The 10576-nt window shown below is 42.0% G+C and overlaps 1 protein-coding gene across 1 annotated transcript; it reads right to left on the minus strand.

Moving 5' to 3' along the window:
• Positions 1–7284: 7284 nt before the first annotated feature.
• LOC101112695 (disintegrin and metalloproteinase domain-containing protein 30-like) lies at positions 7285–9429 on the minus strand. Its single transcript, XM_027975768.2, has one exon. It carries the CDS (start codon positions 9427–9429, stop codon positions 7285–7287), a length of 2145 nt encoding a protein of 714 aa, XP_027831569.2.
• Between the last annotated feature and the right edge of the window lie 1147 nt (positions 9430–10576).

The raw sequence follows: 10576 nt of genomic DNA on the forward strand, positions 1-10576 counted from the left end.
TCTTTTTTCCCCAAACTTTAAACTTTTTATTTTGTATTGGGGTGTAGCCAAGTAACAAAGTTGTGGTAGTATCAGATGAACAGCAAAGGGACTCAGCCATACAAATACATGTATACATTCTCCTCCAACCCCCCACTTCTCATCCAGGCTGGCACATGACACTGAGCAGAGTTCCATGTGCTACACAATAGATCTTTGTTGGCTATTCATTTTAAATATAGCAGTTTGAACATGACCTTCCCATAGTTCCTGCTGCTGCTAAGCTGTTAAGTCGCTTCAGTCCTGTCCGACTCCTAGCGACCCCATGGACTGCAGCCGACCAGGCTCCTCCATCCATGGGATTTTCTAGGCAAGAGTACTGGAGTGGGGTGCCATTGCCTTCTCTGCCCATAGTCCCTAACTACCCCTAAAAAGAAATGATACAAATGAACTTACTTACTTATAAAACAAAAAGAGACACATAGACTTAGAAAATAAACTTAATGGTTATGGGGGGGGGTGGGTGGGGGAGGGGGATGGGTGGGGGGATGGGCGTGGGTGATGGGCAGGGGTGGGGTAGGGAAAGGGTAGTTAGTAGCAATATCTTTTTTGATCTGTCTCCTAGAATAATGGAGATAAAAATAAACAAATGGATCCTAATTAAACTCAAAAGTTTTTGCACAGCAAAGGAAACCATCAATAAGATGAAAAGATAACTCACAGAATGGGAGAAAACATTTGCAAATTATGCAGTTGACAAGATATTAATCTTCAGAATTTATAAACAACTCATGCAACTCAATATATTAAAAAAAAAAATCAAACAATGAGCAGAAATCCTAAATAGATGTTGCTCCAAAAACATACAAAGGGACAAGAGGCGCAGGAAAAGATGTACAACATCACTAACTATGAGAAATGCAAATAAAAACTACAATGAAATACCACCTCATACTGGTCAGAATGGCCATTATAAAAAAAATTTACAAACAGTAAATGCTGGAGAGTATATAGAGAAGAAGGAACACTCCTAAACTATTGATTGGAATGTAAATTGGTATAGCCACTTTGGAGAACAGTATAGAGGTTCCTTAAAAAACTAAAAATAGAGCTACCATGCATGCATGCACGCAAAGTCACTTCAGTCATGCCCAACTCTTTGCAACCCTGTGGGCTGTATCCCATCAGGCTTCTCTGTCCATGGGATTCTTCAGGCAAGAATACCAGAGTGGGTTAGCATGCCCTCCTCCAGGGGATCTCCTGATCCATGGATCGAACCTGGATTTCCTGCATCAGCAGGCAGGTTCTTTACCACTAGTGCTGCCTGGGAAGCCCAGAGCTACCATATGACTCAGCAATCCCACTCCTGGGCATATATCCAGAGAAAATCATGGTTCCAAAGGGTATATACACCCCAATGGCATTGCTGCCTACAAGAGCCAAGTCATAGAAGCAACCTAAATGCCCACAGACAGATGAATGGATAAAGAAGATGTGGAATATATAATTTTTTCAGGAACCAAAAAAAGAATATATAACATCATTTGCAGCAACATGGCATTTGCAACAACATGGATAAATGTGAAGATCATCATACTAAGTGAAATGTTAGAGAAAGATATCATAGGATGTCATTTATATGCAGAATCTTTAAAATTGATAAAAATAAGTTTACTTACAAAACAGAAACATCCTAACAGACTTAGAAAACAAACTTACAGTTACAAAAAGGGGAAAGATGGAGGCAAGAGGGATAAATTGAAAGTTTGGGAATGACAGATACACACTGCTATATATGAAATAGCCTTTCCCAGGTAGCTCAGTTGGTAAAGAATTTGCCTGCAGTGCGGGAGACCTGTGTTTGATTCCTGAGTCAGGAAGATCCCATGGAGAAAGAAATGGCAAATCACTTCAGTATTCTTGCCTGGAAAATCCCATGAACAGAGGATCCTGGTGGGCTACCCATGGGATTGCCAGAGTTGGACATGACTTAGCAATGAAACCACCACCATATAGGAAATAGATAACCAAGAAGGACCTACTGGGTAGCACAGGGAACTCTCCTCAATAATCTGTAATAACCTATATGGGAAAAGAATTTGAAAAATATTGATATATTTATGTGTATAACTGAACCACTTTGCTCTACACTTGAAACTAATACAACATTATAGATCAACTATATTCCAATATAAAAAAATTGTTTAAAAATTGACAATGGACTTGGACTAAAATTTGTTCAAAGGGAATATGCAAATGGCCAATAAACCCACAAAAATATGCTCAACACCACTAATCATTAGGGAAAAGCAAATCAAAACTACAATAGATAACCACTTTATATCCACTAGAATGGCTATTATCTCTAAACTAGAAAATAGCAAAGTGTTGGCAAGAGTGTGAAAAACTGGATTTCTGTGCACTGCTACTGGGAATGTGAAAGGATGCAATTGCTATGACAAATAGTATGGTGTCTTCAACAATTAAAAATAGAATTACCAAAGCACCTAGTGCCGGGAGCCAGCGTGAGGAACTCCACCTGTGGCAAAGGTCATGAGGAAGGAGGCTTCGGCATACACAAAGGCGGGATTGAGCCTCAGGAAAACCCCTGCTCCTAAGCATCTACACCCAAAACCAGAGTCTGCCTACTTTACTGCTTTATGCTCTCACCTATACCTCTGACTTTACGGGGGGCTGTCCCCCACCTCTTTTGGAGAAGGAGTTAACCTACAGCTCCAGTTAATAAAAATCCCTAGGCGTGACAAGGGTGTCTCAGGTCAAACCTTTCTGCTGGCAGACTAGCTTGTGTGACAGGATTATCCACACTCTTGCTACTATGTACATGATTGTTTACAACTTCTCAACCATAAACAGCACAGAGAGTTTGGAGTATTTTGAAAGTCTTAGTTAGCATTGGGTTTTTCTAAAGATAAAAATTGTAGCCCACTACACCCTCACCCTATAGGAATGCAACTTTATCTGGTACCTTCGGAGGGTGGTGCCTGGTTTAAGAAAAGTCACCCCTGGAAAATAAGTTTCTGGTTGACTGACCGTTATCAGAAAGAAAGGATCATAAAATGTTAGCAGGCCCCCTGGCCAGAAGATGATGTAAAACCCCAAAAGACCTTTTTGTATACATTTATATGAAGCGCCTGATTTTGATAAAGGTCAGGACTGCTGACCCCCACTTGACTTTAAAATTTCCATTTGTCTCTATGTGTAACAAAAGGTATATAAGGAAACCTGAAAATAAAGAAATTGGATCAGTTTCTGGAAATACTGATTCCCCTGTGTCTTTTTTTCTTGTTCTCCGTTTTTCTGGCTGAATTCCCATCTGGAGCGTGGGTACTCACCAAGCCTGTAAATTTTGCCCTGGCCTCTAAGATCCACTGGAGAGGGAGCCCAAGGCGGGGCACCCTCCGCTATTCAAGTGGGCGCCGGTGGCCTATGTAGGTGGTGCAAATCTCTTGTCTTGAGATTTTATTGGTACCCCAGGTAAACCTTCAGCCTCTTTTTCTCCACTAATTTTCCTACTACACTATTCTTTTCTAATCTCTCTTTATACTTCTAATTAAACAGCTTTTTCCTAGGACGCCAACTCCATCTCCACTTCAAATTACCCTGGATCCACTGGGGCTGGACCCCGGCAACCTAGCAATTCCACTTTTAGGTATTTCTCCAAAGAGATAAGATGTATAAACAGATTTTTGTACATTCATGTTCATAGCAGCATTAACACAATAAGTAAAAGATGGAAGCAACCCAACTTTCCATCAACAAATGAACAGATAAACAAAATGTGATACATACATATACTACAAAGAAGGAAATGGCAACCTACTCCAGTATTTTTGCCTGGAAAATCCCTCGGACAGAGGAGCCTGGCAGGTTACAGTCCATGGAGTCGCAGAGTTGGACATGACTAAGTGACTGAGCATATATATAATAAAACATAATTCAGGCTTTAAATGGAAGGAAATTCTGTCACCTGCATAAGAATGCAGACATGGATGAATCTTGAAGACATTGTGCTAAATTAGATAAGCCAGTAACAAAAATTACTATATGGTTTCATTTAGATGAGGTACCTAGATAGAATCATAAATTCATAGAGATATAAAGTAGAATAGTGGTTTCCACAGGCTGCAAGGGAAAGGGAACTGCTTTTATTTAATGTGTATGCTGGTTCAGTTTTGTAAGATGTAAAGAGTTCCAGACACTGGTTTCACAACAATGTGAATGCATCTCTAACACTACTAAACTATACACTTAAGAATATAAAGCCTGAAAGTTTAAAACTCCTAGAAAAAAAGACTTAGGGAAATGATTTTTGACATTGGTCTTGGCAATGGTTTCTTAGATAAGGCCTCCCAAAAACACAGGTAGCAAAAATCTAAAAAAAAAAAAAAATTAGAAGGATTACACCAAACTAAAATCCTCTGTACAGCAAAGAAAGCAATCAATAAATTGAAAGGGTAACTCACATAATAGGAAAAAATATTTATAAACCATATATCTGATAAGGGTTTAATATCCAAAATATATGTGCTATTCTTAGAATTCAACAGCAGAAAAGCAAACAGTCCAATTAAAAAATGGACAAAGGACTTGAATAGATATTTTCCCAAAGAAGACATTCAGATGACAGTAAGTAGGTGAGAAGGTACTCAACATCACTAATCATCAGGAAAATGCAAATCAAAACCACAGTGCAGTATCACCTCACATCTCATTGAATGGCTATGATCATACAAACAAGAGAAAACAAAAACAAACGTTGGTGAGTAGTGGGAAAAAAAGAACCCTTTAACACTGTTCTTTGAAACATAAATGGTACAGCCATTATGGAAAATACTATGGCAGTTCCTCAAAAAATTAAAAATAGACCTACTTTATAATCCAGGAATTCCACTCCTGGCTACATACGCAAAGCAAGTTAAGTTAGTATCTTCAAGAGATATCTGGAGTCTCTCATTCATTGCTGCATTATTCACTATTACCAAGACTTAAAACAACCTAGACGTCCTTTAATGTATGGATGGATTAGTAAACTACACGCATGTGTATACACAATGGAATATTATTTAGCCAAAAAAAATCCTGCCATTTGAAGAATCATGAATGAATCAGGAGGGCATTATATTAACTAAAAATCTACACAGAAACAAGGTACTGTATGGTATTACTTACAACTGAAAAAAAAATTTAAGGGACCAATTTGGAGAAATAGAATAGAGTGATGGTTGCTAGGGACTGGGGAGAGGGGGAAATGGGTAGATGTAAGACAAAGGGTACAAACTTTCTGTTGTAATTAAATATGTTCTGAAGATCTAATATACAGCATGACAAATAGAGTTAATAACATGGTATTGTATATCTGAAATTTATTGAGAGTTGCTGCTAAGTATCCTTCCCCTCTGAGAATTGAAGTATGTGAGGTGATGGATGTGTTATTACCTTGATCTTGGTAGTCACTCTGCAATATATATGTATATTAAATTATCACACTGCATGCATGCTTTATGTAAATAATAATAGCTATATATTTTATCACAACAAAAATGTTGAAAATATCTATGATGTATAAATAAGCTTAAGTTTTTAAATAAATCCTCCTCACTAAATTGAATTTCCAAATATTCATATAAAGTTACATTGAACAATGGCATCAATTATTAGTTGTATAATCTTGAGCAGGTTATTTAACCTCATTGTCCTCCATTTCCTTTTTAGAAAACAGGAAAACACCACCACCTACCTCACAGACTTATATTCAGGACTGTGCATAGGCCACCCATTCCAGTATTCTTGGGCTTCCCTGGTGGCTCAGCTGGTAAAGAATCCACCTGCAATGCGGGAGACCTGGGTTCGATCCCTGGGTTGGGAAGATCCCCTGGAGAAGGGAAAGGCTACCCACTCCAGTATTCTGGCCTGAGGAATTCCATGGACTGTATAGTCCATGGGGTTGCAAAGAGTTGGACAGGACTGAGTGACTTTCACTTTCATGCATATTGGCACTGGTGAAGTGCTTAGAACATTGTCTGCCACAGAGTAGAGACAATAAATGGTAGTTACCATTTTCAGTATTGTAGCTACATAACCACATGTCCTTGCTTTTTTAGGACTTTTCTGATGATGGCTAAGTTTGATAAAAGTTAGAATTATGATGATCAAAAAATTATCTTGATGTTCTTTCTACTCTGAATTAAGAGGAGTCCCCAAATAGTCCAAGGAGACACTCTTTATCATGAGTGTCCCACAACTTCTTTGTGTGTGCTCAGTCATGTCTGACTCTTTGTGACTCCGTGAACTGTAGCCCACCAGGTTCCTCTGTCCATGGGGTTCTCCAGGCAAGAACAGGGAGTGGGTAGCCATTCCCTTCTCCAGGGGATCTTCCCGAGCCGGGGATCGAACCCGGGTCTCCTGAATTGCAAGCAGATTTTTTACTGCCTGAGCCACTAGGATAGCCCCACAATTTCTTTAGTTAGAAGAACCACATGGCTAAGAAAAGAGGAGATTGGAGTGAGATATAGTTGACCTGCAGTGCTGCCTGGGGAAGAAGGAGCCCTGGGGAAGCTAAAGGAACAGCAGGAGGGTTCAGCCCAAATAAAACCAAAACACTGTGGCTGTCACAGGGCTGGGATGATGAGCAAGAGGTGGTCATTGACTCCTTTGAAGGGGCCGCTCAGTCCTCTGAGCCCTCAGCCCCACCAAGGCCAACCCAAGCACTGAGTCAGAGACCAGATTTCTACACTGTGTGTGACCCACACAGTGAGGGACTCCCCTCGTAAGCAATCACCTTCTATATATAAAATGTGGCAATCACCATTCATGGTTCAACATAGGGCACAGACACTGATGCTTTCAGTGATGACACTGAGGGAGACAAAAGGAAAAGTAGATTGACAGCTTTGTTTGCTGGGACTGAAAGACAGTAGGTTACCCTGAAATCCACTGTAATTCTATGAAACTAACAATATGAGTGTTCAGAAAACCAGTAGGGCATTTTTTTAAAGGCAATCCAAACTTGATCACAAACTAAGGGGAGAGCAAGATGCACCAATTTGTTTCCAAATCAAGAGTACTTTTTATTTGCTGATCAAAAACTCAGAGAAATTAGGTAAAATAAATAGAAGGAAGAAAGAACTGTATGGATAAGTGAGAAGCTTATTCAATTTATGACCCTGTGTAGTAAACAGAGTTACTGTGGATTGCCTGATTACATTTTTGGTTTCTTGATATAGACACATTTTTCGCCTTGAACTGTTCTACTCCAGTGCTATTTGGTGGTGTCTCTCCTTGGCTTCAGAAGTGTTCTAGGACATTCCAAAATAACACAAGGATCACTGAGATAAATACGAAAGTAAGGCGCATTACCATAAGGGACACAACCTGAACTGAGACAGGCACCCCTTCCTTTAGTGGTCCTGGAGGCCCACTGTCGATGCTTCCTCCATATCCTACCTCCTCACACAGCGGAGGGGCCCAACCATACAGGCAGTGGCAGTTTCTGTTACTGTTGCAGACTCCTCGGTGGTTGCACTTCTCAGGGAAACAGTCAAAATTCAGGACTGAGCTATTCACACATTTTCTATTAAAACACACCCGCTCCTTACCACAGGAGGTACCATCATTTATCACGCCCAGGTCAGGTAACCCCATAGGTACCATGGCTAGATGATAGCCAATGCCCCAGCACATGAGATTTTCTTCATGCAGGTGAGTGGATATTAGGATAGTGTGATCTGGCATCTGAGGGAGGGTTTCGACATTTATGCACTGTAGCCTGCCACATAAAGACCTTTCTTTGAGACACTTTTTATACTTACGAACTCCTGTAATGCCACAGTTCCCATATTGATCACCTATTACATTAACTGCATCATAGCACTGATGAGGAGCATCCTTGGCATCAAGTCCAAAAATTTTTTGGCACTGCATATACCTGGATTGACAACTCTGTTTGAAACAATGGGCTTCGTACTTGCAAGGGGTTCCATCCTGCTTATAAGTATCACTTGGACAGAAAGCTGAGGTCCCATTGCAGTACTCCGCAAGGTCACATTCATTTTCTTCCATCCGACACATGTATCCAGATGGACGAAATTGACAGTTATGACAACAAAGTCCAGCGTTACAGCTGGCACCTTGTTTGAATTTACAATCTGGTCGACAACACCTATCTTCTTTACACTCCTCTGTCGAACCACAATCACATTCCTCATTCTCTTCCACAATTTTGTTTCCACATCTCTTAACCACATAGCCTAGGCCTGGGAGATTATTTAGACAGTTTAATCCTGAACTTACATGTGAATAAAATTCGGCATAACTACAATTACTAAACCCAGTTCGTCCAGTGCCCATGATACAACTATGCCTACCCTCACACTGGCAGTATTCATAATCATGGGTCATTCCCACACTATGGCCCAGAACATGAGCAGTCCAAGTGGCAGGGCCAAGGATGTTTCTATCTAGCATAGAACTTGTAGATCCAGAAGGCATCATACTACATACACTTCCCCAGTGATGAGCAAGTGCATCCTTAAACTTTTTGTGAACATACAGGTGTGCCCAGTCTGCTGGAATCCGAAGACGTAGGTCACGTGACCTGTACCACACAAACTGGCCTAAGACTTGTGATAACTCTGGGAAATTAAGTCTTATTTTGTCTCTGTCTGTCCATACTTCAACAGCTAATAGTTGTATTCTCATAAGGACATCTTGAAAGTAAGAGTCTGCAATTGAAGTCAGAAGAATGGCATCACTTATGACTTGAGTAAGATTGGAGTTCAAATATAAATACCTACTGTTATCAAAGACCAGGGCTAATTCCAAGTACTTTTGGTGCACATATGACTCAGTGAAATCTGGAGACCTAGCCATGTTCTCACGCTGGGCCATCTGTTCTACTGTTTCATCATCAGTTAAGCCACAGATTTGATTGGGAATTTCCTCCTCTTTCTCCAGGGGATATACCATGTGTTCAAAATTGGAAGAAGCCTTGCGGGGCTCGATTTGATAATGATTGGCAGCAATTTTCAGGATGCCCCGGAGACCTCCCATGCATGTACTTATGGTAACCTCAGAATCCGGATTTCCTTCTACCAAGCCCATATAGTTGCAGTCCTTGGGTACATAAGGGTGATCTTCCAAGAGGCTCCCCTGTTCTGTGAAGGAGAAAACCTGCAGATTCCGGGGCAACAGAAACCTCTTGGGCCACAGATGAAGGACACGGTTCTTGCCTTTTACCTGCAGGAGGTAGGACACGTGCCTGGCCGCTCTCTGCTCCCCTCCATGGAAGCTCAGCTTCTTGGGGACAGTGATTTCATAGGAGTCAAAGCCCCACTCAGGGTGAAAAAGTAAATCCTTGCCAAGAGAGTCAACCAGGAGCACCGCCAGGACTAGCGACCGGCCTGGGGAGAGGCAGGTCCTCACCGACCTCATGGCACAGCCTGTTCCCCAGTGAGTCAGTCCCTGCCACTGTGGCCTTGAGAGTCAGCCTTCCGCTAGAGGGGCGGGGAGCAGTGCGTGCCCTGCGGAGCTCGCTGGTGCTTGGGAGCGCAGCCCTGGGCCAAGCTGGGTCAGGCGGAGGCTACTGACTTCCCCTGCAGCTGCATGCCCCGCCCAACGCATCCAGTTCGTTCTCTGGGCGGTGCCGTTGGGCGCACGTGGAAGAATCCAAGGAAGGTGCTCGAGAATAAAATGAAAAGCTAGACTGTCTGCATGCGGGTTGGAGAAGACAGAGAGCAGCTTGAGAAAATGAGAAGGACTAAAGAATAAGAGGAACAACAGAGAACTTGCTAAAGGCTCACTGGGTCTTGGGCCATTTCTTGTTTCTATAGACTTTAGGATACACCCGATTTTCCCATGTGTTGATCTGGATGTTTCATAGGCGGCTGTGCCCACTTCATCATTGCACTACTTCATCATTCCACTCTGCTGGGCTCACTTGCGGCCAAAGGAAAGAGCATCTGAGGTGGCCAGAGTAGCACCAGAGCCTGAGAAAATGAGCAGAGACACTGCCTTCCCACTCCCACTCCTGGTAGCACCTTGGGTCAACAGGTGAAACGCTCCGTTTAGCAAAAGGAAGCCATGGAGACTTTAGTGTGAACGGTGGAGAAACTGCCAAGGATACACATACCAAAAGGTCGTGATGTGAAATGGGGATTTGGAAGTCTAGACCACATTCAAGAAGTTCGATGTGACAGAGGGGAAAGAAACAGAAAGGGGCTGGAGAGTTCTGGGGCGTTTGGGATTGACTAGTGCCAAAATCACTGCAGATGGTGACTGCAGCCATGAAATTAAAAGACCCTTACTCCTTGGAAGAAAAGTTATGACCAACCTAGACAGCATGTTGAAAAGCAGAGACATTACTTTGCCAACAAAGGTCTGTCTAGTCAAGGCTATGGTTTTTCCTGTGGTCATGTATGGATGTGAGAGTTGGACTGTGAAGAAGGCTGAGCACTGAAGAATTGATGCTTTTGAACTGTGGTGCTGGAGAAGACTCTTGAGAGGCGCTTGGACTGCAAGGAGATCCAACCAGTCCATTGTAAAGGAGATCAGCCCTGGGTGTTCTTTGGAAGGAATGATG

Source organism: Ovis aries, chromosome 1 (assembly GCF_016772045.2).
Source record: "Ovis aries strain OAR_USU_Benz2616 breed Rambouillet chromosome 1, ARS-UI_Ramb_v3.0, whole genome shotgun sequence".
NCBI classification, from domain to species: Eukaryota; Metazoa; Chordata; class Mammalia; order Artiodactyla; family Bovidae; genus Ovis; species Ovis aries.